We start from the raw sequence: 27,132 nt of genomic DNA on the forward strand, positions 1-27,132 counted from the left end.
AAGGAAATAACTTGCACCAAAAACTTTAACATTTTCACGCTCACGCTCACGCTGACGCTCACGTCGGGGGTATCGCTATAGCTCTCTGTTCTTCAAACAGGCGAGCGAAAAAAATTTAAAATCATTTGTTAATTTCAACTTCACTACACCAATCGTATACCCAAAAGGAACCTCCATGCCAAATATCAGCATCCTAGTACACATATTAAATGAATGGAAAGCTTCTAAATAACTTGCACCAAAAACTTTAACATTTTCACGCTCACGCTGATGCTCACGCCGGGGGTATCACTATAGCTCTCTGTTCTTCGAACAGGCGAGCTAAAAACAAATAAAAAACCCACAAAAAACCTAAATGTTGGTTGAGTAATCCAAGGGGTCTAAGAAAGAAACTGTGGGGTACTATTAAAAATTGGGGGGGGGGCACTAATTGGAGAAACAAATACCACAACAGATATAAGCCTATCGTATCGAGAAGGCTTAATCAAGTGTCATGGGTACATCCATCGTCTCAAGGTATTGTGAAACAAAACTCAGGAAAAGAGTGGTTTGGGGAGAGGTTATATAAGAAGATGATCAGCTTAAACGTTTTTGACTAAATTTGCATGAAACATGTGGAGTTTTCCAACTTTTACTTTCAGGTTCCACCAAAACCAACATGGAGTATGGATTCACTTTCTCACACGTGCAAGGTAAACCCCATAACCATCCCAGCCTGTTTGATTCTCCGAATTTGAGTACTCGGTGAGCGAGTACTCGCAGACCTTCAAAAGCTTTTGACGTCGTCTAATCACTCATTATGGCTCCACAGGAGCCTTCGATTGAACCCGCAATGGTGGAACATTTGGAACGTTTGTCTTTGGTGGCTTTTGCGACAGCGGAAGGGGTAGAGCGATTGAAGCAAGCAGTCAAATTTGCTGAACAGCTTCAGTCAGTTGATACGACAGGTGTAGAACCGCTGGACTCTTTGTTTGAAGAGGGGTACGTATGAACGTCATGACCCTTTCTTGTTTGTTTTCGGGCTGTGGGGCATTCAAAATGTTCTTTTAACAAAATATTTTCACAATTTGGTCCAAGATACACCTCAGAATTTAGTATGAGACCATGCATATATAAAGATATATATATTTAGATAGTCTTAATAATAATTGTGTTGAGATATACAAAAAAAAAAGCATTGGGGGTGTCTTGGACTATTATGAGTCATTTATTAACTTTCCGATGTCCCATGCATGCTTACCTTTGACCCTTGATCAGCCTCTTACTGTATCATCCTGTTTTGTTTTTTTCCTTTATTCACGGTGAATTACCACATTGTACTATTTTGATTCTTCCTCTAAATATCAAGCAGGGCATTTTTCTCTAAATACTGTGCAAGATGCCGTGGACACTTTGTTTTTTAGTAGTTCTGATTCTGATGTACCATCCTCTGTTATGGAGCGTCGGTGCTACAGAAGCAGTTTCTTAGCAAGGGTCATGCTGGGTAGTTCGCCATTGCCTTCCCCAGCAGTCATTCGGGCAGGAATTTGTAATTTGTTCATGTTGCCGGCAATAGCTAACCTACTGTTCACAAAGTACACCATGAGATCGTTAACATCCACCAACTAATGCCGGCAGATGAGACGCCCATGTAACGTCCATCCGAGGGACGATACGTACATTGATGAATCACCCTGCCTGAGAAACACCAGGACGACAGTTTATAGCTGGGTCGGGATTCCAACCCAGGCTAAAGAGCTTAGAGGTGAGTGTGCATACCTCTTGGGTAGGCCATCCGGCCAGCCGTCATGGTGGTTAGGTAGAGACATATCAATCCAGATTTACACTCAAACGTCCATGGTGTTACATGGCCACCTAGTGGCATGCTGATGTCATAAGTGATCAGCTTCGAAGTGAAACTTCAAATGTACATGTGGTTGTTGGCTTGAATGATTCTAACATTGTAACGTTTTTCATCAATTCAAACTGGAAGTCCTGATGAAGGTTTTAGGTTACCGGCACAAAAAACCCCCCAAAAAAACTTAATTAATGTCACCCTCTCAAAAAAACAACCTTCCTCGACCCTTGACCCCCTACCTACTTGGTGTTGGCAATATGCTCCAAAAACAATTCCATAGCTTTGCGGTTTGAAAACGGTTGATTGAACTGAAGGAACACTTGTGTGCTCAAACAACTGAAAAATCTTTATCCAACAGTGTTGGCGGAGAAATTTTGATGGTTTCCATCATACTGGGTAAAATAAATAAATAAATAAAACACTTAACATGCCCAACATACTTTTGGGCAGTCTTTTCCTTTACACTTATACAGAAGTTAGCAAATAAGAATTGTGAATCGCTGTTATAAATGTTCTTGAGTTTGGCAGCTTAGCTGCCGGTTAGCTGTCATTTCTTGGAAGCATGATTGTGCCGCTGATGCTGTGCCCCTATACTAGTACACTGATACTCATTTCACCGACCTCAAAAGGATGACAGGCTGAGTCAACCCACCCCTGGTGTTAATTCATCAGCTAACAGGGCTTGAACTCAGGGCCCTCGGATCTTAAGCCAGCCACCCTAATCCTAAGTCAGCCACCCGAACCACGAAGCCAACACCAGGCTGTGAATTGCTTGTATTTGCTTATTACTGTATTATCCTGGATTAAAACTTGGTTTTGGCCACCGGCTTATTTATGCTGTGCATTCAAAACAAGTGGCCACTGATACTCAAAAGCAGGTATTTGTATTTAGCAGCAGGTGTATTCCAATTGGCATGATAAAAATCTCAACAGGTTCGCACCTCTCCGTGATGACCACGTGACACAAGGAAGCATCAAAGAAAAGATACTGGCCAACGCTTCGAAATCGTTGGAGGAATATTTTGTGGCACCTCCTGGTGAGTTGTTTCTTTGTCATTTCCATGAGAATATTTGTTTCCAAACGTTGCATGTACGATTGGTGTGTAAACAATGCACTTGTGCTGCATATTCAACTTTTTCCATGTTCCTCAAACTATTTGTTTCCCCAGAATTGCCCAATGAAAACGTTAAGTATGACTTGACTTGACCAGCCTATTGTATCTCATCCACTGCAGATCAGGCGCAATACATTTTTGAAATAACATGCTATATAATTGTTTTTAGCCCGATCTCTCAATGGTGAAGAATCATTTGAAAAATTAAATAACATTCATATCCAGATCCAGATTCGGATAGTCACCAAAATCGAATCAATTCATCGTGATCACGCACCCAACGTGCCCACTAAGTTTCATCTGAATCGGTCCACAACTTTTTGAGATATCCTGCACACAGACAGACAGAGAGGGGTGAAAACATAACCCCCTTCACCTTCCGTGGCGGAGGTAACTAGAACGGCACATGGTAGAATGCATACCTCCACCAGGCTGAGCAGTTTATGTTTTGTATCCCACTGATGGGCTGGATTTGCATCTGTACCTTGACCAAAATCGAATTGGATTGTTCTTGTTACCTTGTCAAAATCGAATTGCTTTGTTACACACCCTACAGGGGGGCATTGTATCAATGGCACAGCTGCACCCTCTCTGCACCCCCCCCCCCTTCCCGCTTTTTCCAGCAAATAATGCTACATGCAGCCATATGCTGCATATGAAAGAAGTGGGCATTTGAATGCACAACATCTATAATCTCAGTCTGCTCATCAATAGGCCACCACTGTAGCCTTTTGGTTTGAATATCTGCAGAGATGCCAACTTTTGGAAATCAGAATTAGGGAGGATTTGCAACCGACACCAAATAATGTGCGCTAAGCGCACATCTCGAGCGCGGAGCGCTCGACCCTTGCGGCGGGGTCCAGGGCCCGCCTTAGGGCCCTGGAAGCTCTGGGGTTCTAGACGCTCTCTAGTGCCCTCTGAGCCCTATTTTGGGCATTTAACATGTTAACATTTAACATTTAACATGTTAAGAATTCCCACTTTTTGAACAAAAAAAGGGGAAAATTGTGCACTTTTTAATGTTACATGTATGTTAATATTAGTAAGTTAGGGGACAATCAAAGATTAACAAAAAGCACAAAAGAAGCAATATTTTTCTTACCTTACTGGCTGGTACTACTGCTGCTTGCTTTTTCCATGGCAGCTTTGCTGAGTGACAGCTGTGTGGCTCTTTTAGCCCTTCTGATTATGTCTTTGCTGTATTCTCTCTGGTAGCAAGGGGTGCTATGAGCTAGTTTTTCAATTAAGAGAGCTTCCAGGGTTTTGACACTCAAATTGGGACGAAATTCAGTATGATTCTTCCGTACAAGACTGAGTGCCCGCTCACATGATGCGTTCGAATGAGGAATGACCAAGATTCCCTTCATCACTTTGCTCAAATTAGGATACTTCTTGGCACCAGTGCAGGGATCTGTGAGCTGTGAAATCTGATGCCACTGCTCATCCACTCTCACTGTCTCAGTAGCAATTGTAGCTATGGAGGCGTCTGCCTGGTAGTGAGCGAATTCACTCTCAAGACTGTCTATGTCACTATCACCGCCACTGAACAGACAGGGGAATTTCTTGATGAAAAACTCCACATAGTCAAACCCCACTTCTTGGTGTAGCTTAACATCCAGCACCTGAGCATGCTTGGCTAATTCATCATCTAGCGGCCAGGTTTTGAAGATGTAATTGCAGGCTTTCACATAATATGAGCGAACTGCACTGAAGAAACCTTGGATGTCTGACTCACTCAGAGTGAAGGTGGATTTCTTGAGACTCCTTTGTTCCCTTATATACAGTTTGGCATCGTTCCCAATCATGAGGTCCTCATCATTCTTCTGATGATTTCTGTCAGAGAAGGGTACATTTACCAGAGCAACCGATGACACCGATGGTTTCAAAAACCGTACGAAGATATCTTTCAGAAGACCATTCAATTCTCCGTGCAGGAGATGAATACAGGGTTCGTCTCTTTGGAGCAGAAGATTCCCCTTCTCAAAAAGCTTGTTAGCATATCAAAGGAAGAAACAATAGAGTTTTGTTTGTGGAGACAAGAACATCCTGTTGACACGTTTTTCTCTAGATTCCTGCACAGTGTTTGAGGAAGATGCGCTTTTAGTTGTAGAACTCGTAGTACACTTAGCCGCAGGGCGATCACACTTGCGTTTACTGCCAGCAGAAGAGGTCAGACTCGTAGTACCAGATCCAATTTTACGTTTGAGGAGAGAGCTTGAGGTAGGTGCAGCCAAGGAAGAAGACCTCTGATTCGAAGGTTTTGCTGAGCTTCTATCAAGTGATTTGGCAAAAGCAGAACTTAACTTGGGTCCTTCTTTGCCTGTAGATGGGACTATCACAGTCTTTCTCGACTCTGAAGGGATCTGCTTTGTAGATGAACGTGATGAAGGGCCGGTGATGCTACCTGCTCTCAGCATTGGTTTTGGTGCTGTCCCTGCTGTCTTCTTCGCAGCAGATACTGCAGTGGTAGTGGTGAATGCTGCTCCACTAGTGCTTGATCCTGCAGTGCCAGTACTGGCAGTAGATACAGTGCCGTCCTTCTTGCTCGTTGTTAGAGTCTTGGCTACAGTTGGTTCCATTTTTCTTCGTACTTCTTCTTTGAAGAAGAGGCGAAGTGGCTCCCACTGTTCAATCAGCCTGTCTAGGCACTGACCAAGGGACAGCCACCTTGTTGCGACATGCTTCAGAATCTTGTGTGTCGGGGCATCACAGAGTTCTTGCAGTGCTTTCACTCCTTTGACGCGTTTACTACTTTTGTCCAAGTAGTAGTAAATATCGATGAGAAAGTCATCTAATTCAATGGGTAAGGCCTGAGCCGCCTTCTTGGCCGTATTGTGCATCATATGGCAAGGGCATCCCATGATGTAGCACTCTGGATTTTGTTTGTGGATATAAGCAGCGACTCCTTTGTGCTTGCCCACCATGACAGAGGCATTATCAGCACAAAAGGAAACACAATTTCCCCACGGAATTTTCCTGTCACTGAACTCATGATCAAGCAGTTTGAAAATGTTTTCTCCAGTGGAATCTTGTTTGCACGCAGGCAAACTTAGCAAACCTTGCTTCACAATCCCAGCACTGTTGTCATAGTACGAAATCAGGACAGGATATAGCTGGGCCTCACCACTGTCATTGCTACCGTCTGTAGCTAGGCTAAATGGAGTTAGTCTAGCAATATCGGCAATAGATGAAGCAGTAACATTTGACAACTCACCAATTATTGCTGAAGTTTTTGTTCTTGCACATCCATACTTTGAAGCAACTTTTGAATCTGGAAACATCTTTTGAAATAGAGGTCCAGCATGATCTGAGACTGATATGGGCAAGTTATGTTCCACAATAAATCCACTAAAGAGAAGTTCCGCTCGGGTAACATCCTCTTCCTCGCTTGTCCCTTGTTTGGTGAAATAATTCAGAAGTGTACCGGTACTCGTGCTCGAAGATCTCTCCTTTGCAATGTCTGTGTGCCGTTTGCTTCCAACGTGCTTCCGAATATCATCGCGACCTCCGTGCTCAACTGAAATATCAACGCTGCATACTGTACAATACGCATGATGAATTCCTCTTTCAGACTTTCGAATACACGGGTATTGGAGACTGTATTCGGTCTTGTACTTCTGAGACCATTTCTTGGTCTTCGTAAGCTTCTTTTCTGCCATTTCGTAATCAACATCGAGGGCTTGAAGCATCGGTAACTTCGAAGTCGATGTTCCACAGCTGCAGCGCGACTCGTAGAACTCTAGCGGCTGTTAAACACCGCACGGTGGTCGCGACCGCCGGGCTGGTACGGGGCCCAGCTGCATGCAGTGAGCGTATCGCATGCATATACACTGTGCATACATACCGCATGCACTGTATTGCACACATACCGCATGCACTAAATCTCAGTGCATGATCGCATAAGCGAGATCCAGACCCAATGTTTCGCTGCTCCTCATTTGAATTTGCAATTTTTTACGTACAATTTGGTAGCAGCGAACGTTATGGAGTTACCACATGCTATACGTAGCAGACGATGCTTTTCATTCAATTCTCATACTAGTACATTCTGATTAGTGAACAGTGCAAAAATATCAAAATTTCGGGAGGATAAGGATAGTGATCGTAAGGGCGGGAGTTTGGGTGAATTTTCGGAAGCCTCCCGATGAAATCGGGAGGGTTGGCATCTGTGTATCTGTCGGGCTGCAGCAAAATAGCATTTTTTAGACAACCCTGCAGCACAAGATCAGAGATTGGGAACGTGTTTTCTCTTCCTCGAGAACCAAATGCAAACGAGTAAAACCTCCAACATCTGCTGAGATGATGAAAAAGTACCAAATCATGAAGCACCACACCTTCCAGGCCAATATTGTGGACATGGGTTCACCATCTTTTACATGACTATCAGGTGTGCGTCATCGATAAAGCATTTAAGGTACGCTTCTTTTTCACTCGTTAACAAAATAAGGAGTGTGTGGCATTTTTGGACAGATCTGGTGGGTGGGTAATGTTGACTTGCGTACATTGTTTAGTGTTTGTATAAACTCCTCCATGAGCCTCCGAAAATTTACTTTTTGTATTTATCCTGATTGGTTGAAAAAACACAAGATGCCTTTGTTTGTTGGTCTTCAATTGGCTGTGCAAATAAAGCTTTGGCTGCCTCTAAAAATGACTGGGAATTCTAATAGGCTGCATTTTCTGCTTCACGGTACATTGTGTTTTTCATCAAATGATGAAAGTAAATAAGTTGATAATCAGCTCAAATTCTAATTTCTTGAGTTCTGCCCTTTACATGAGTACAATCTTATTCTGATGTTTTGGCCACTAATGCCGAGATGATGAATCCAAGTCGATGCTTAAGCACAAGCTAATAGCACGTCACACTGCAGACAAGAAGGGTGGGAGAATTGATGGAACTTTTCACCATATTGATTATTCTCAACATTTCACCACAACTGGTTATTCAGTGCTCTTGGGATGGCATGGTTTGGTTGTGCAGCCTGAACAAATTGTTGCACATCTCAACATAGAGCTGACCTTGGTGCTACTTTACACCTTAGCTCTGTGTTGGTACCTCATGGAATGATGAGGAAGAGGAGGCGGAGGAGATTGGGACCATACTGTGCAGAGCGTTGGTGCTGCTTAAGCAGTCTCCTTGGCTATTGGGCACAATCCTGGACGGGTCGCCACTCCGACACAATATACCAGCAAGCTGGCACTCATTTTGCCGACCTCGGAAGGATGACAGGCCGAGTTAACCCCACCTGGTATTAATTCAACAGCTGAGCGGGATTTGAACTCAGGACCCGAGGATCCAAAGCCCACCACCCTAACCATTAAGCCAACACCAGACATACAGAATGAGGTAGCTCGATTTGTCAAGAAGCCAAGACACACTGGGATTAGTTTGTGACCTCATGCACATGAACAAAAAACAAAACAAAACGAAAGGTGGAACTAAAAATAATAATATAATACGTGTTCCCTTCCAAGGAACTTCAATGCAGGAGGAGGCCATTAGGTCCATCAGGCCCATCAAAACCTGCACTATTATTACAAATCTTATGGACTGGTTGTTTGCCCATGTTTTTTTTATTTTATTATTTTTTGTATACATTATCGAGGCTCTCATGAGAGCTAACACAAAACGCACAGCAAGGCGGGCATGAGGCAAGAGGGGCATGAGAGGGAAGGAGAAAACAGTGGGGAACAGAGACATGAGGAGATCTGTGGAAGGGAGATGGATGGGACGGGGAACACGGGGTATACAAGATGGACATTACAGGGACTTTCAGGAAGGAAAGCAGGGAATTTGAAGGAGGTGGGCTTGGGGTGGATTAACGGGGGAAGAAAAGATCGAGGTTTTGGATGGGTGGGGGGGATGAGGTGGTGGTGAACTGGTGTTTTGAAGGTCTGAAAGGAAGAATGGAATTGAAGAGAGAGGGAGTTTATTCCCAAGGTAGGAAAAAAGAGGAATGAAAGAGTGAAGGTGAGCAGTGATTTTGGTAGTTTTACCAGAAAAGGGGTTAATGCGGACCTTTAGTGCCCTGCTGAAATATGGTGGGGACATATCGCAGACAGAGCGGGGGGTGGGGGGGGGGACTGGAGAGGAGATGGTAGAAGAAAGACCACCGATCTGCCTGCAGTGAGAGAGTGAGAGCCCCAAAGGCTCAGCCTCATTGCGGGAGATACCAATGATCCGAAATGCCTTGGTTTCCACAGCAGTACTCCATAATGCTGCGGACGAAAGCTTTGTATGTGGTCAGGAGGTCAGGTGGGCTGAGGAATGACTTTGCACGAAGGAGGATTCCCAGTCGGCGACTGGCTTTGGAAGCCAGGTTAGAAATGTGGCTTTCCCAGGAAAGGTCATGGCAGATAGTGAGACCCAGAAGCTTGAATGAAAGGACTTCTTCCAGAGGATTGTTGAGAAAGTAGATGGGGGTTCTAAACAGTCCTTTCGGAGAGACAAAGTGAGAGTGTGAGATTTGTCAGGATTGAAAGACATGTTCCACGTGTTGGACCAGTTTGTGATTTTGTCCAGATCTGCAGAGAATGAACAAGCTCGGTCTGAAGGATGACAGAGGGTGGAGTCATAAGCAAGGACATAAAGAGGATTTTCCAGAGTTGGAGAGATCATTGATGAAAACCAGAAAAAGAACAGGGCCCAGAACACTGCCTTGAGGAACTCCAGCCTGGACAGGAAGAGGCGATGAAAGAACTCCATTTAGGGCAACATGTTGGCTGCGACAGGGGAGGAAGTCAGAGAGCCATGAGTGGAGATGGCCTTGGATACCATAGGAAGATGGTTTGGTGAGCAGGGCAGGGTGCCAGACTGTGTCAAAAGCACGTGATATGTCGAGAGATATGGCTCTGATTTCATGTCTGGCATCGAGTACCTCCATCCATTGTTGGGAGAGCAGAAGCAGCATATCCAGGGTCTGGTCTGACCTGGTCTGAAACCAAATTGATGATCGGAAATAAAGCCATTGGAGAAGAGGAAAGATTTAATATCTGAAGCAATGATGGATTCCATAACCTTGCTGCTGATTGGGAGAAGGCTGATTGGTCTATCGTTGCAGGGATCTGTTTTTGCACCTTTTTATGCAGGGCAGTAATGTTTGCAGATTTCCAAGGAGATGGCAGATGGCCTTGAGCAAATGAAAGGGTGAGCAAGAGCAGAAGAACAGGTTTTTTTGGACACTTGGGCTGATGCCCTCTGGACCGGTTGCAGAATCAGAGTCGAGGTTTGACAGCAAGCTCTCCACTTTGTCAGGAGAAAAGGACACAGAGTCCAGGGACAGTTGGGTGTGACTGGGTAAGGTGGGTACAGAAAGCGATGGGTTTCAGAGGCAAGATTTTGTTGCAAACACTGAGTTTAGGCATTCTGCCTTTTCACTTGCGGTATCAGCAGTGCGGCCATTTGAGGTAAGGGATGAGATGGAGGGTGAACATACACCAGAAACAGATTTGGTTCGATGCCACCAGGATTTGTAGGAGGGAGAGAGGTTTAAAAGTTCAGACTTGAGATCAGAAAGATGTTTTCTGGCTCTCCTGAGGGTAGACACACACTTGTTCCGAGAGCTTTGTGGAAGGAACTGAGATTACCCTCAGTTGGGTTTGCTTTCCATGAGGCAAAGGCAAGTTGTTTCAGGACAACTGCCTCACCACAAGCTTCAGTGAACCAAGGGCGGGAGGAAGGGTAGGACAACTGAAAATGAGAGAAAGAGAGAGAAAGGGAGAGAGAGCAAGTTTCTTCGAAAGAATTCCGAGGATGAGGTGATGTTGGAGAAAGTAGCGATGGGAGAGCAGTCTAGAAGTTTGATGGCTGCTCGGAGACCCTACCAGTCGGCTTGAGTGAAATGCCAGACTCGACGTCGGTGAGGTGGTTCTCTGATAATAACCAGAGAGATGTCCACTTAGACAAGCACGTGGTCAGAAGAACTGATTGGAGCGGAGTAAGAGCAGCAGATATTTCAGGGAAATTTGTCAAAATTCGATCCAGAAGAGATGGAGTACCATTGGTTGAGATCCGGGTAAGGAAGTTGACTGATTGAGTCAGTCCCACTGAGTCGCAGAAGTCTTTTGCTGAAGTGCCATGGCAGGTGAGAGAGATACCCACACCTCGCCAACTGGTGTGATGGTAATTGGTCACCACATATGAGGAAGAGAGAGTTCGGATGAGAAGACAGAAGTTGATCCATGTTTTCGGATAGTGAGGTGTAAATGGAGTCATCACTGTTTGGTGGACGGTACAGTACACATATAAACATGAGGTTGGAGTGGAGGGAAGCTGTAGCCAGAGGTATTCCTGGGGGTGTGGGGGAGTGAGGGCAGTGCATGGAGAGTGAGTCTTTTGCAAGAATATAATCTTTAATGAAGAGAGCAACTCCTCCACCATGACGAGGCTCAGGTCTGTCAAACCGGAGGAGGAAGTAACCAGGTTGAGATACTCGGGAGTCATTGATGTCTTGAGGAAGGAAAGTTTCTGTTAGGCAGATTATGTCTGGTTTGTCAGTAGCAACCTGTATGGAAAGATCTGTCAGGTTTGAGTAAAGGCCCTGGATATTTGAGGTCCACACTGTTAATGAAGAGGGAGGGGAGGAGGATTTGGGTGCAGGGGAGGTGAGGGGAGGGTAGGACAAGGGAGGAGGGGGGAGGTAAGGAGAGTTGTTGAAAGAGTGTGGGGGATTGCAGAAGAGCTCGGGGAGTGAGCTGGTTGAGGAGGAGAAAAGGCTTCTGTGGTGCTGGGTTGAGGTACAGTGGGGAGTAATAAGAGAGGATGCAGAAGGCAGTTGAGGATTTGAGGAGGTTGAGTGATGAGATGGAGGAGAGAGGGCAGGGGAAGGAGGAAGGTTTGTGGATGAGGGGGGGGGCACTTTGAAAAGGGTGAGTGAGGGGAGAGTTTAGGGAGAAAGGTGAGAGGGGAGTTTTTAATAACCGTGAGAGAGAAGCTTGGAAGAGAAAGATTGTGATGGTGGCTTTGAGAGGGAGGGGTGAGAGAGGTGAATTGGCACTGAACTTGGAAAAAACGAATGGTTGATGGAAAGCGAACAAGCATAGCAAACTGGGGTTTTAAATTTTTTTAGGTCAGAAATGCGATTAAAGACATTTCTTGAGGGATGCAATGAAGGCAAATGAAGAGAATGGAGAGAAGAAATGTTGTAACAGTTGGATTTTTTAGACAAGGTGTTTCAACACTTTGAAAGAATATTTATATTTCATTCATTATAAAGATTAAAATGATCAACTCTTTAGTTCATTTGAGCATATAATTTACGATATTTTGTACATCAGATTTCCTCTCATCTGTCTGCAGGAAACGTTCCACTCTCAAGCGGGAATGTGGACGAGACGAAATATCAAAGCTCTCACTGACATTCTTATAAAATGCAATGTTGTGTAATACCATATAAATAAAGTATCAAAGGTTGGTCACAGACTCGATTATTTATCTTTACATCAAATGACAGTACTGCATGTACAAGGGAATTTGTTGAACAAACAACCAATCAGAACAGTGCTATACAAGTAGAATTCTCGTGCACCAGGGGTATCACAAAGCTTCGGAAGAGTTCAAACAGTTCCACCTTCAGCTGTGGGGGAGAGGGGAATAAAGTTTGTGTCCTTGGTTGGTTATCACTTCCTGCATACAGTTCACGCCAGCGCATAGTGAGTGGCTATTCGCAGAAAATGATACGAGTATTTAATGAAAGAGATCAATGCTAGGGTTTTCATTCTTTATCAAACTTGAAATTGCCTGAATAAAGGGTTGCAGTGAATGTGGTGTGACCTCGATAAAAGACACCAAATTTGGAAAGAACTGCGTGGCCCATTGTAGTTTCAAATAATAATAATAAAAAGGTGTCAGGTGCGCTACCTCTGGGATGTCCACCAGTCGCCGTAGCTTCTGATCCTGCCAATTCCAGTCGATCACCACGTATTTCAGTGAGGATGTTTTTAGAAATCCTACGGATATAACAGGTTAAAATCATTGAAAGCAATTCTCAACACTTGATGGTGTAATGGTTGGAGCATCCACTCCGAGTCTGGGAGGTTGGTGGTTCAAATCCTGTCTGAGTCATACCAAAGACGAAAAAATGGTACATGCTGCTTTCTTGCTGGACGCTCGGCATTTAAAAGGATAAGAGTACGGACAATCCCTACAAGTCAGCATCCATGGGGAGGACGAAATTCCTCCTTAGGAAAAGACCCACTGGGTGCGATGAGAAAGGCGGTGTTATTGTTGTGAAGTCGCTGGTACCCCCAGTGCCCCGGGTAATGACTGCACTCCCCCCAATCTCAGTGGCTGTGTTTGTCTCGTCTAACAGTCCTGTGTTGTGTCTTGTGTATTTGTCTGTGCGTCCTTGTGTGAGTGGCAGCTCCATTACAAGCTGGGTTTTACAAAACACAGATTCCTTCACACTCCCACCAGATTAGGAACGGTTTGGTGCTTTCCATATATACGTTGGGAACCATACGGCAGCACTGTGCCTGGTAAAGAATGTACCTTTTAATATGAGGGCGGTAATTCTTGCTGGAGTTCCAACACCAACATGAACTGTGCGTGAAGAGAGAATTTTCTGTTGTTCTTCCATCTGTAAAAGGTGTTGAAATGGATCAGTTGAATGGAAGGGGGATAGACAACAGCATTGCAGATGCCAAAATTGCCTTAGGTTTATACAAGAAAACCAATTAATGTCACAAAAATACCTTTATATGCTTTGCAAATAACTTTGTGATCTTGCATTGTTCCTTGAACGTTCCCAAGGTCCTGAAAAAGGCGAAACAATGAGACTTGTGAATGCTTGCCGGGATGGCCATATTACAGATGGGGTTTCATAAAATGTGCAACATCCTGACAATCTCGCATAAGGAAAAGGACCATTTGGCAAACTCTGCGGTCTATTTCTACAACCAGCCCAGTGTTTCTCGAGTTAAACTCCACGTTTGTTTGAGGTGAGCATAACATGTATTAAAACTGGCATGTAAAAGCTGGCACCATGTGGACATCCTGGCAGGGACAAGTCAAACCTTACTCACAACATTCAAGGCTTTTGTGTGCAAGACTGTGGAGGATTGCTTCCAATTATTGGCTGGATCTCCACGTACTGTGGAGAACATGGCTCCTGGCATCATGTGGCAAGACATACACCACAAGACCTGCTGCTCTCACACTGCAGGTAGGTCGGTCGTCTGTCGTCGTTTTGTGCTTTCTCACAATGGTCTTGCGTTTCCGGTTTTCTCTCCCACTTCTCCACATCAATGCTGGACCACGTGTGCTCTTCTGACAACAGACTCGTTCACCTCCTTAGATCTAGATTACCTATCCAACTTTATTCCTTCATCCCTCTTTCCACCTGTCTATGAAAAAGGTTTTTGACAGTTTGCCATTTTGAGGGGGCGGTCAAGAGAGACTACAGTATTCGTTTAAAAAAAAAAAAAAAAATATATATATATATATATATATATATATATATATATATATATATATATATATATATATATATTGCTTTAAAAATCATGTGGAAATAGAATTTGTTATACCGAGAGTGTTTATCTATGAATTTTTATTTTAACGTTAAACATGTTGCATATTTTTAATGATACATGTAATACACACCATCCTACAGCTGAATTACAGTGAAAGAGAAAGCTTGGGACAGACCATTTCTTTTTTTACACAATGTCGAGGCTCATAGAGCTGGAGTTAGAACATAGAATGGATCAGGACGTAATAGAACAGAAAGGAACAGTAGAAGAGAGGGGGGAAACGTACAAACCACATGGTTGAGGGACAAAATTTAAGGGAGACTTGGAGAGATAAGGGATGTGGGGAAGAATAAGGGGTAGGGGAGGACACGGCGTGGACAGCTGCAAATTGTCAAGAAGGAAAAACTGCAAACTTGGAAAGAGATGGGCATTGGGAGGGGGTTTATGAGGGTAGAAAAGATCATGGTTTGGAATGGGGATGATCTGAGATGGTAGTGAACAGCTGTTTTGAAGCCATGGAGGGGGAGAATGTGATTGAAGATAATGTAGAAGTTTGTTTTACAGGTGGGGGGGGGGGGGAAGGGGAACAAATGAGTGGAGGTGAGCAGAGGTCACAAACTATATGTGGTTACAGACCATTCCACTTTCACTATCCATATCAGATTGGTCAAAAACTTAATATCAAAATAACCGCAAAGAGGCAGCACCTGATTATGTCGAGGCAGCGAAGCGCTGAACTGCACACAATCAGCACGAGTGGCTCAGATTTTATCGTATGATCTCGACACATGTCCGTCAATTTCGGACAAACTGCGAATGCAATCACAAAACCTTTTGTACAAATTGATAGGAAAAGAAACTTGTCATGAGTTGAATTGTTTTCACTTCCACAGGGTGATCCATAACTCAGTCTCTACAGTGCCTTCAGAAAGTATTCACACTCCTCGACTTTTGTCACATTTTGTTGTGTTTCAGCCTGAATTTAAAATGGATCAAATTTAAAAACGTCGTCACCAATCCACACAAAATACCCCTTAATGACAAAGTGAAAACATGTTTTTAGAGATTTTTTACAAATCAATTAAAAATGAAAATCTGAAACGTCTTGCGTCGATAAGTATTCAACCCCGAGTCAATACTTTGTGGAAGCGCCTTTGGCAGCGACTGCAGCTTCGAGTCTTCTTGGGGATGTCTGTATCAGCTTTGTATCAAGTTGGATGGGGAGGGTTAATGAACAGCAATCTTCAAGTCTTTCCACAGATTTTAATTGGCACTCAAGTCTGGGCTTTGGATGGGCCACTCAAGGCCTTTCACATTCTTGTTCTGAAGCCATTCCAGTGTTGCTTTGCTTGTATGCTTGGGGTCATTGTTCTGTTGCAACGTAAATATTTGCCGCAGTATAAGGTCTTTGGCACTCTGAAGCAGGTTCTCAAGTATTTGCCTGTATTTGGCTCCTTTCATTGTTCCCTCTATCCTTACAAGTCTCCCAGTCCCTTCCATTGAAAAGCATCCCCAGAGCATGATGCTGCCACCACCGTGCTTCACGGTAGGGATGGTGTTTGATGAGTGATGAGCTGTGCTAGGTCTCCGCCAGATGTAGCACTTTGCATTCAGGCCAAACAGTTCAATTTTCATCTCATGAACCACAGAATCCTTTGCCTCATGCTCTGTCTTTCACGTGCATTTTTGCAAACTCCAGGTATACTGTCGTGTGCCTTTTCTCAGGAGTGGTTTCTGTCTGGCCACTCTCCCATAAGGTCTAGATTTGTGAAGTGCTGCAGAGATTGTTGTCCTTCCAGCAGGTTCTCCCATCTCAGCCAAGGAACTTTGTAGTTCTGTCAGAGTGGTCATTGGGTTCTTGGCCACCTCCCTGACCAAGGTCCTTCTTGCCTGGTTGCTCAGTCTGGTCAAACGGCCAGCTCTAGGAAGAGTCTGGATAGTTCCATATTCTTTACATTTCCTAATGATGGAGCTCACTGTACTCTTGAGAACTTTCAACACTCTATACATTGTTTTATACCCTTCCCCAGATCGATACCTTCTCACAATTCCATCTCCGAGTTCTACAAACAGTTCCTTGGACTTCATGGTCGAGTTTCTGTTCTGACATGCACTGTCAACTGTGGGCCCTTACATAGAAAGGTATGTTTCTTTCTAAATAATGTCAAATCAATTGAATTGGCCACAGGTGGGATCCAATCAAGTTGTAGACTCATCTCAAGGATGATCGAAGGAAATTGGATGCACCTGAACTCAATTTGGAGTGTCACAGCAAAGGGGTTCAATATTTATTGATGCAAGACATTTCAGCTTTTTATTTTTAATTAATTTGTAAAAACGTCGAAAAACATGTTTACACCTTGTCATTATGTGGTATTTTTTGTAGATCAGGTCAGGTCAGGCATGGGAGCATGCGCCAGTGCAGCGCGTCGCTGCGTCCACTTTCTGCCGGTAGTCCAGGGGCCTCCGTCTGGCCATCCCCCAGGCAAATGCAAGGCCCACCCCCATCTCCTTGAGATGCCGATCAACCTGCTGCAACCACGAGGCACATGGTCGGCCCATTGGCCTCCTCCACTCACGAGACTCCCTCGCTGAGAGAATTTGGTGAGCAGGATCAGCGTCAGGAAAATAAGCTACATGTCCATACAGCTGCAGCTGATGCTCATGGACTATGCAGGTAACAAATCTCATTTGAGTCTCTCTCAGCAACCGCTCATTGGACACAAAGTCTGACCAGCGATAGCCAAGGATTCTCCAAAAGAGACCTGGTACCAAGGGAATTGTCTCCATCTCAGATCCTTGGTCAGAGTCCAAGTCTCACATCCATAGAGCAAGACTGGAAGCACCAAGGACCTGAAGACTCGGACTTTCATCCTCCCGCACAGGTACCGGCAGTGCCACACCCCATTACCTAATGAATCCATGACTCCCCAGGCCCAACCGACATATATTGACCTCTGACACTCAGCCAGCAGAGACATATCACTGCCAAGGTAAGTGAATCTCTCCACAATCTCAACATGCTCACCACAAACAGGACAGCAGCATCTAAGATGTTATTGAAAGCCTGGATCTTAGTTTTGACCCAGGAAACCCGTAATCCCAGCGGCTCCGACTCCTCATTCAGCACCTCGTGGGCCTCCGAAAGGATATCAAAAGAGATCGGTCACAAAAAAATTTAAATTTAATCCATTTTATATTCATGTTGTAACACAACAAAATGTGACAAGTCAAGGGCTGTGAATACTTTCTGAAGGCACTGTATTTTCAATCGTGAAATTCTGTATTGGTATTATAGTTCGAGCATTAATTTTCGAGTTTGTTGCCATTGATCCATGTTGGTGATTTTGTCAACAGGTATAGTTTCCATGACTGGTCAGGAAACGATCCAAAAACGATTGTTGAGCACAGCCAAAACCTCTTGTTTGGTGCCGAATGACTTCAACCCAACTCAATGGATCTTACATCCTCCACGATATAATGAATGGACAGAGATACTGTACTTGGAAATGCCTCAAATCTTTCTTCTTTGGAAAATTCAGCAATGGGAAAACACAGATAAAATGATTTCTTGATGTAACATGGTGCTCCTCCACGCTTCTCAATTGGTTGGATACACACTTTCCACACACATGGATTAGACCATGAAGACCACAGATAGAGTGGCCATCAAGTAGTCTTAATTTACCCCCTTGTGATTATTTTTGTGGGGATGGTTTGAAAGAAAAGTGAAAAGCCAGCAAACCTGATAATTTGGATGAATTATAAAAGTTCTATCTGGAATGTTTTTACCATTTTGCCAGAGGAGTTTCTTCGACGTTGAGTGGAAAATGTTGTCGAACGATTGAATAAGTGTGCTGAGAACGCAGAACGTTATGTTGAAATTTGATTTAAAAATATATATATTGGTTCACGAAAAATATAAGTGACCACTATATTCGTTATTGTTGTGTGTCTGTCTGTCCCGAGCATAGCTCCGTGGGTTTTGATCCGATCCTAATGAAATTTTGGTGGGAGGTTTATATCATGATCTAGTTGTTTCCTGAAAATGGGCGTGGTCCGCCCATTATGGGGTAAAACATGTGTTTTTAGGGGGTAGCCGATTTAAATTTGCATCTTCTCCTCGGGGTTTTGTCGAATCTGACGGGTTTCGGTATTTGGTTAGCCCAATGGCACCTGCATAGCCCCACGGAACTCGATTTTTCATTTTCGTCCCAAGGTCAAGGTCACAAGGTCACGAACTTAGAAAATTGCGATTTTGACATAAAAAATTCTTCTCCGAGGGGTTTGTCGAATCTGGCAGGGGTTTCGGTATTTGGTTAGCCCAATGCCACCTGCTTAGACCCACAGAGCTCGATTTTTCATTTTCGTCTCAAGGTCAAGGCCACAAGGTCACGAACTTAGAAAATTGCGAATTGTGTTTTTAGGGGGTAGCCGATTTCAGTTTGCATCTTCTCCTCGGGGGTTTGTCGAATCTGGCAGGGGTTTCGGTGTTTGGTTAGCCCAATGGCACCTGCATAGCCCCACGGAGCTCGATTTTTCATTTTAGTCCCAAGGTCAAGGTCACAAGGTCATGAACTTAGAAAATTTAGAATTTTGGCATAAAAATCAGATGACCGCCCAAACTTTGAGAGCTAGGATGACAATATTTTTTATGCATAATCTTGAGGTCATTCCCCACCTAAAGTCTTGAAACCATTTTTCTCTATCTCGAACACCTTGCCTGTGGCGCCCCCTTCAACTTTGTTTTTATGCTGATTTCATCAAAGTATGGATAATCTGAGGAGTGCGAAATGCCATATAGCCTATATGATGTTATCTTGTTCCTGGAATGTTGCAGAGGAAGTTTTGCACCAAACGTCATAATCCTTGACCTTTGACCTTTAAAGTTCACAAAACGTCAAATTTTCAAAGTTGTGGGAATCGAACCGGGTTTTCGACCTTCGACGAACTAACTCCATTAAGCAATAGCACGTATCATGTTTCCTTATTTTAATGTCCACAACATTGTTTTGGGACCTTTAAAGGTTATGCAAAGGTCAAATTTTTAAAGTTGTTGAACGAAACCGGGTTTTCGACATTTTGCAGCTCATAACCTGTCACCCGTACCACATCATGTTGATCATTTTTGTAACTTGGTCAAACATTATCACATTGTCTCATCCTTGACTTCTGAAACAATCTACATCGTCAAATACCGCTCGTGAACCATTGTCGTCTTCAGACTTGTATATATTAAAACGACAATAACTGGCCTTTCAGGGAAAAATTATTTTGACGTTATATTTACATTAACGACGTAATTTCTGCATTCCCCATTTGCACGATCCCAAGGGAAAAAGTGCAAAAGGGTCAAGCCCCCAAGGGTGTCACTACCCCACCGAACTGACTTTGCAGATTCATGGTGGTGAAGGTAGTAGTAGTAGTAGTAGTAGTAGTATTTATATATTTTAAAATGGGGACTTCATTATGGATCGTCCTGTGGATGAAACTTTAACCCACTCGTTGATGCATTGACAACATCAAACTGGAAACTCCAAAAGAGAACTGGTTTTTGTAGAAATTGGATACGAGTTAAATCATCAGGTACCTTTGCTCAAGTAGCAAGGGAGAGAGTCTGTAGACTTGTGCAGGGCAAAGGCTGATTCTGCAATGTTCATAAAGAAAACAGTAGGTGCAACAAACAAAGTACCTTGGGATCAAAACAAACGCTTTTAAAATCGAGATCTGGCAGAAAACATTAACCGTTTTTTTCCCGTTCAAACGGAATGTCAGCACCGAGAAACCAAAGATGATTTAAGCGTGGATTTCTTTAGTGGTTACCTGGCAATTGTATTTCATCCATTTCTACAGAAGAAAGTTTACCCTTGTAATGGTTATGCAAAGCAGTCACAAAATCTTCTGCCTTTCCCCTTTTGACTGCCGACACGACGAGATGCTGTCAAAGGAACATGAAGAAGGTGTGAATAGATTGTAATACAAATAATAAAATAAATCCATAATTATACAAATTATGTGTCCAGCAGAAAATTGAACCAATGGCCCTTTGCTCAAGCATGTGCTTTTGTCGATTTATTCAAACACATATTTAAACTAGAAGGGCACTTGGTAGAGCGTATACCTTCGCCACGTAATGCCTGATCCACGAGAACATATCAGGACCAAGACATTTTTAAAATATCAAGCTTATCCAGAACTATATCGTTTTTGGCCCTTTTTCTCAATGGTGAAGAAGCACTGAAAAAAAAAAAAAAAAATAAAATATAAATCGAGGAATCGGATCCAGATCCGGTTATTCTCCGAAATCTAATCAGTTCGTCCTTGTCACACACCAAACCTGTCCAACATTATTTCATCCGGATCCGTCCACAACTTTTTGAGATATCCTGTACACAGACAAACAAACAAACAGACAGACAGACAGACAGAAAGGGGTGAAAACATCACCTCCTTCATCAAAGACACCAGAGGCATTGTGTTTTTTGTTTCCGTCTCTCTATGGGTGTGCGTGTGTATCAGATTTTTCATTCCCGCGATAACTTGTGAACCGCTGAAAAGGATTTTCAACGGTCAAAAGGTTAAAGGTCATGTGACCTTTAATTGAAAATATTTGTTACCGCAATAACTTGAACCACAGATAGGATTTTAACCAGACTAGGCACAAGTATGGATTGTGATAGAAAGATGAACTAATTTGATTTTTGGATTCAACAGGTCAAAGTTCAAGTGCAAAATGAAAATTATTTTGCAGATCACAATTAAAATTAGAAGCATCTGATATATATTTTCTTTCTCTCTGTCTCTTGACCTTTAATTACCTCTGCCACCAAAGGTGGACGGAAGTTGTGTTTTTACCCTTCTGCTTGTCCGTCTGAGCAGGATGTCTCAAAAGGTTATGGGCGGATTCGGACGAGAGTTAGTGGACAGGTTGGATACATGACAAGGACGAATCGATTCACTTTTGGTTCAGGTCCAGATTCAGATCTGAATCAGTGGGATACAAACCATAAACTGTTCAGCTTGGCAGAGGTATGTGCTCAACTGAGTGCTGTTCTACTTTTTTATGTGACCTTTGAGATAAAATACAACAGGGGGTTGACATCTGACATGGATGCAGGCATGGAAATCGTCAAATGCTACTTTCAGTTGCTTCTTGCACGATTGCTGGCCTCGGAAGCTTTGTGATTGAGGATAGCAAGCTCAATAGGTCAGACCTTCATACCCTTATCCAAATCGATGGGCAAACTCCTTGATGATGTGGGTGACGGAGTTAAAGTAGAGGTGTGCTTAGCATTGCCCCACTATGTGTGATCGGCATAGCTCGAAAGACTGGCCCAACTAATCCAGGTGCAGCTTGCCTTCACTATTCAGTTCAGATAAATAGAGACATTTTTGACTTGATGATTGACTCAAACAGATGACACCCCTTGTTGTTGTTTCATATGCAGTCTGTGGCTGTTAGCCAATTTTTCAAAATTTGGATTTTCAAATGGCCAATCAGGCAGATTTGATTAGAATCCCCTGGAGAACAAATGTGCCAAATTTGATGCTTGTATCATCATTTGCACGATTCCTCTAAAAAATTGCTGTTATCTGCCCCACTAATAAAGGATTATCCATTATTCACACAGAAACATGGCAGAAGTTTTCACATCTCTTGGTATATTGATGGATATTTCTAATTTTCAATCATCAATTGGCTCTCCGATCAAACTCCAAAAAATAAAACGAAACAGAAAAACCTGTTTAATCTTCCGCTTCTTCTTTGGCAATTCCTCTTCCTTTGCCATGTTCATGTCCAAGTCCTTCTGTGTACACACAGTTTACAAGAACCATTATTAGTAATGTGGTTGCGGTTTAAGTGCAGTATCCATTTCTCAAAATCAAATTAATTCAGTACAATCCAAATTCCACCTTCTTCATCTTTCTCTTCTTTGTGGATGACGTACCCTTCACTTCTCCTTTTGTTTCCGCACGTTTCTACGCACACACGGTGATATTGAAAGATCCATGTCTGGTGAAGATTGATAAAACATTAACATATGTATGCATTACCGGAGACAAACCGGCACCATAGTGTTGGAACAATCCACGAGCGAGGTCCAATTCCAACGTTGAGGGAAACAAACTTAGTTTGGCAATCAACAAAAACAACCAGGCTGAATAGTTTATATTCTGTATCCAAATGATCGACCAGATCTACATCCGGACTGCAACCACAATCTAATTGACGTGTTCTTGTCACCTAACCAACTCGTTTTGTCTGAATCTATTCACAACTTTTGGAAACATCGTGTTTATCGTTTTTTGGCCCTATCTCTCAATGGTGAAAAATAAAATCCAAATCCATTGGGACCATACTCTGTACAGAGTGTCGGTGCTGCCGAAGCAGTCTCCTGAGCTTTTGGGCACAATCCTGGACAGGTCACCACTCCAACGCAGGATACTCGAATGGCTCAATCATCCCTTCAAGCCGGTACTCATCTTGCCGACCTCGGAAGGATGACAGGCTCAGTCAATCCCACCTGGTATTAATTTAATGGCTGAGCGGGATTTGAACTCGGATCCCAAGCTCACCGCCCTTATTATTAAGCTAACACCAGGCATAATGGTGAAAAAAATGAATAAAAATGCAAGTACCTGAATCCGGATCTTCATCAAAATCGAAACAATTAGTGCTTATGACACATCTAACCTGTCCAGAAAGTTTTGTCCTTATCTGTCAATAAATTTTTGAGATATTGTGCTCTGACAGACAGACAGGGGCAAAACCATAACCTCTGTCCACCTTTGTGGCGGAGGTAAAAACGCTTTGTGACTGCATTTCACCTTTATCGTTTCACAGCATTCCCACCTGAGCATATATAGCTCATGATGCTGGGATCACAGGTTCATATCCCATACACAGTACACACAACATTCATTAGTCACCAATCTTCGTGCAATGGATGAGAAATGCAAAAGCTCCTCCAAAAAAAGACACGTTCTCTGTTCTTGCGTACGGCAGCTTGGCAGCCGGGTAGCTATCATTTCTTGGAAGCACGGCTGTGCCGCTGATGCTGTGCCCCTCGACCGGTACGCTGGTACTCATTTCACCGACCTTGGAAGGACGACAGGCCGAGTCAACTCAACCGTGGTGTTAAGTCAGCAGCCAACGGGGCTCAAACCCAGGACCCGAAGATCCTAAACCAGCCACCCGAACCACTCTATCGAGTGCAGCCTATGGCTGCTGGTTGCATCATTGGTTGGGACACGGCTATGCCGCTGATGCAGTGTCCCCCTTACCAGTACACTGGTGCTCATTTTGGCGACCTCGGAAGGATGACAGGCTGAGTCAACCTCCTGGTGTACTAGGATCCCAAGCCACCACCCTAACCACTAAGCCAACACCAGGCTTACCCTAACCACAAAGCCAACACCAGGCTTACCCTAACCACTAATCCACACCAGGCTTACCCAAACCACTAAGCCACACCAGGCTTACCCTAACCACTAAGCCACACCAGGCTTACCCTAACCACTAAGCCACACCAGGCTTACCCTAACCACTAAGCCACACCAGGCTTACCCTAACCACTAAGCCACACCAGGCTTACCCTAACCACTAAGCCACACCAGGCTTACCCTAACCACTAAGCCACACCAGGCTTACCCTAACCACTAAGCCACACCAGGCTTACCCTAACCACTAAGCCACACCAGGCTTACCCTAACCACTGCAGCCTGCATCTCACTGGGCTGTGACAGCTCGTGACTAGTTGGAGACACAAAATTGCGATAAAATAGCGATAATTTTCACTTGGAATCACACTGAATTTATTTTTGCGTCTCACGAATATCTCACATTTGTGTATGTCTCACGTCATTGAGAACAAGTTGCGATATAATTACGAAACTCTCAGGGGTCCCAGGACAGATTATCATTTTTTTTTTCTCCAATCAGTCACAATTTAGTTTCATAGGTCGCCAATCCCTCACAAAGTTGCAACATTTGTCACACCTTCTGACTCACGAAACTAAATTGAGAAGGGTTCGAGACCGGTTCGACACAACCGCGACAACTCTGCAACTATTTTGAGAGAAAATTTGTCGCACGACTTTTTTGAACATGTTCAAAATTCAAGCGACAACAGAGCGACGTCCTGCGACTCAGGCGAGGAAATTTAGAACTACCGCGAACGTTTCCAGACATTTTGGAGAATCCCGTTCGCATTTTGTCGCGAGCTGTCACAGCCCAGTGAGATACTGGCTTAAGCCAACACCAGGCTTACCCTAACCACTAAGCCAACACCAGGCTTACCCTAACCACTAAGCCAACACCAGGCTTACCCTAACCACTAAGCCAACACCAGGCTTAGCCGAACCACCAAGCCAACACCAGGCTTACCCTAACCACTAAGCCAACACCAGGCTTACCCTAACCACTAAGCCAACACCAGGCTTACCCGAACCACCAAGCCAACACCAGGCTTACCCTAACCACTAAGCCAACACCAGGCTTACCCTAACCACTAAGCCAACACCAGGCTTACCCTAACCACTAAGCCAACACCAGGCTTACCCTTACCACTAAGCCAACACCAGGCTTACCCGAACCACCAAGCCAACACCAGGCTTACCCCAACCACTAAGCCAACACCAGGCTTACCCCAACCACCAAGCCAACACCAGGCTTACCCCAACCACTAAGCCAACACCAGGCTTACCCCAACCACCAAGCCAACACCAGGCTTACCCCAACCACCAAGCCAACACCAGGCTTACCCCAACCACCAAGCCAACACCAGGCTTACCCGAACCACCAAGCCAACACCAGGCTCGAAAAGGGGTTTGGGGATTTGAATGGAGAGATCAATTTGAGAACTGCAGTAACATCCTGGCAGGTGTCATTGAGCAGACCTCGTTCGGCTTGATGGACACCGTCCCAGACTTGGCTTTTCCTTTGGGATCTTCAAAAAGTTCTAAACAAAAAACAGGAAACAAGCACAAAGCACCTGCATGCATGACAGGGGTCCATCCTGCTTGTACCAGAACTCAACAATTTAGAAATCCTCGACAAACTCAAAAAAACTCAACCCATTTATTCATCGTTACTATGGAAACTAATCATGTCACTTCACACATTTTCATCATTTACTTACAAATCCCACTGAAAACTTGAATACTTATGGCCGGAACACAATGGTCTCTTTTAAAATGTAAAATAAAGTAAATCAAGATGTGTATTAAACAATCGGAAAACATTGAACCTTCGATACAAGGACTCACTCACTCTCTCACTCACTCACTCTCTCGCACTCACTCACTCTCGCACACACTCACTCTCTCTCTCTTGCACTCACTCACTCACTCTCACCCTCTCTCTCTCTCTCACACTCTCTCTCACACTCACTCACTCACTCTCGCACTCACTCACTCTCGCACCCTCTCTCTCGCACCCTCTCTCTCTCTCTCTCTCTTGCACTCACTCACTCACTCTCGCACTCACTAACTCACTCTCACCCTCTCTCTCTCTCACACTCTCTCTCACACTCACTCACTCACTCTCGCACTCACTCACTCTCGCACCCTCTCTCTCGCACATTCACTCACTCTCGCACCCTCTCTCTCTCTCTCTCTCTCTCTCTCTCTCTCGCACTCTCTCTCTCTCGCACCCTCTCACTCTCGCACCCTCTCACTCTCGCACCCTCTCACTCTCGCACCCTCTCACTCTCGCACCCTCTCACTCTCGCACCCTCTCTCTCTCTCTCTCTCGCACTCTCTCTCTCTCGCACCCTCTCACTCTCGCACCCTCTCACTCTCGCACCCTCTCACTCTCGCACCCTCTCACTCTCGCACCCTCTCACTCTCGCACCCTCTCACTCTCGCACCCTCTCACTCTCGCACCCTCTCACTCTCTCGCACTCTCTCTCTCTCTCGCACTCTCTCTCTCTCTCGCACTCTCTCACTCTCGCACCCTCTCTCTCGCACTCTCTCACTCTCGCACTCTCGCACTCTCTCTCTCTCTCACTCTCGCACCCTCTCTCTTGCACTCTCTCTCTCTCTCTCTAGCACTCTCTCTCTCTCTCTCTCTCGCACTCACTCACTCTCTCTCTCTCACTCACTCACTCTCACTCACTCTCTCTCTCTCGCACTCACTCTCTCTCACTCACTCACTCTCACTCACTCACTCACTCTCTCTCTCTCACTCTCGCACTCAATCTCTCACACTCACTCACTCACTCACTCACTCTCGTTTCCAGGTTCCTCCCACCACGTGTTTCCGAGATCATCCATGGCTGGTGAAGATCGAGTCGAAGCGTTTATTAATGAAAACGACGACGTCACGAGGGCTAATACATTACCCCTCCCCCCACGTGTTTCACACTTCGTTTTGTGTTGCAGGGAAACACTTCCGGGGTCACGTTCGTCGATCACAGCTCGAATATCCCAATGCGAGGGCTCAATGGCAAACAACTGGTTATATCCTGTATGATCGTCCTCCAAGTTTCACGTTGTTATAACACGGGTGTAACAGAAGCTCAATATTTGGTTTGTACGTTGCGATTCTCAAGCTAACTATACCGTCATGACGTATTCACCAGACAGATTTACCTGTGGGATCCAGGTGGTGCAGTAACTTGCCCAGAGAGCACGACAAGAAGGCTGCGTTGCTCGATCATGGCAGGAATTTGGGTGTCCCAAAATGGCATTCCCCCTCGGAGGGCAGCC

At 44.4% G+C, this 27,132-nt stretch overlaps 2 protein-coding genes across 16 annotated transcripts in view; one reads left to right on the forward strand and one right to left on the reverse strand.

The window, feature by feature from the left end:
* Positions 1–12,361, forward strand: part of GATC (glutamyl-tRNA amidotransferase subunit C) — a 24,706-nt gene extending 12,345 nt beyond the window's left edge. For all 4 annotated transcript variants that reach the window (XM_085879722.1, XM_085879720.1, XM_085879721.1 and 1 more), the window contains 4 exons: positions 642–692; positions 812–981; positions 2,771–2,874; positions 12,248–12,361. In XM_085879722.1, the coding sequence (XP_085735848.1) occupies positions 642–692; positions 812–981; positions 2,771–2,874; positions 12,248–12,306 (384 nt within the window). In that variant the 3' untranslated portion in view covers positions 12,307–12,361. The remainder of the gene's footprint in view (positions 1–641; positions 693–811; positions 982–2,770; positions 2,875–12,247) is intronic.
* On the reverse strand, positions 10,185–27,132 carry CMSS1 (cms1 ribosomal small subunit homolog). Of its 12 annotated transcripts, none has more exons than XM_085879711.1 (12): positions 27,016–27,132; positions 25,215–25,382; positions 23,353–23,521; positions 22,336–22,401; positions 22,164–22,229; positions 20,245–20,359; positions 20,012–20,068; positions 15,129–15,231; positions 13,642–13,702; positions 13,439–13,526; positions 12,809–12,897; positions 12,364–12,524 (listed from the first exon to the last, which is right to left on the reverse strand). In XM_085879711.1, exons 3-12 carry the CDS (start codon positions 23,449–23,451, stop codon positions 12,441–12,443), a joined length of 828 nt encoding a protein of 275 aa, XP_085735837.1. In that variant the 5' UTR covers positions 23,452–23,521; positions 25,215–25,382; positions 27,016–27,132; the 3' UTR covers positions 12,364–12,440. The 12 variants fall into 12 exon arrangements, with proteins under 12 accessions (XP_085735845.1, XP_085735843.1, XP_085735836.1 ...); XM_085879712.1 differs by lacking the exon at positions 27,016–27,132 and adding an exon at positions 25,563–25,855; XM_085879719.1 differs by lacking the exon at positions 23,353–23,521 and having other exon boundaries at positions 10,185–12,524; positions 27,016–27,126.

This window comes from Eptatretus burgeri, chromosome 4 (genome assembly GCF_056783735.1).
Source record: "Eptatretus burgeri isolate ZD-2024b chromosome 4, Ebu_testis_v1, whole genome shotgun sequence".
NCBI lineage: Eukaryota > Metazoa > Chordata > Myxini > Myxiniformes > Myxinidae > Eptatretus > Eptatretus burgeri.

Bases quoted from the DNA above. Each gene is read 5' to 3' on its own strand.
- CMSS1 (XM_085879708.1), bottom strand. From the start codon at position 26,697: ATGGATGATCTCGGAAACACGTGGTGGGAGGAACCTGGAAACGAGA. The intron at 22,402-25,320 runs GTCTGCTCAATG...GTGTGTGCGTAG, and splicing joins TGTCCATCAAGCCGAACGAG to AAACGTGCGGAAACAAAAGG. The intron at 22,230-22,335 runs GTGGAATTTGGA...GTGTGTACACAG, and splicing joins AGAAGAGAAAGATGAAGAAG to AAGGACTTGGACATGAACAT.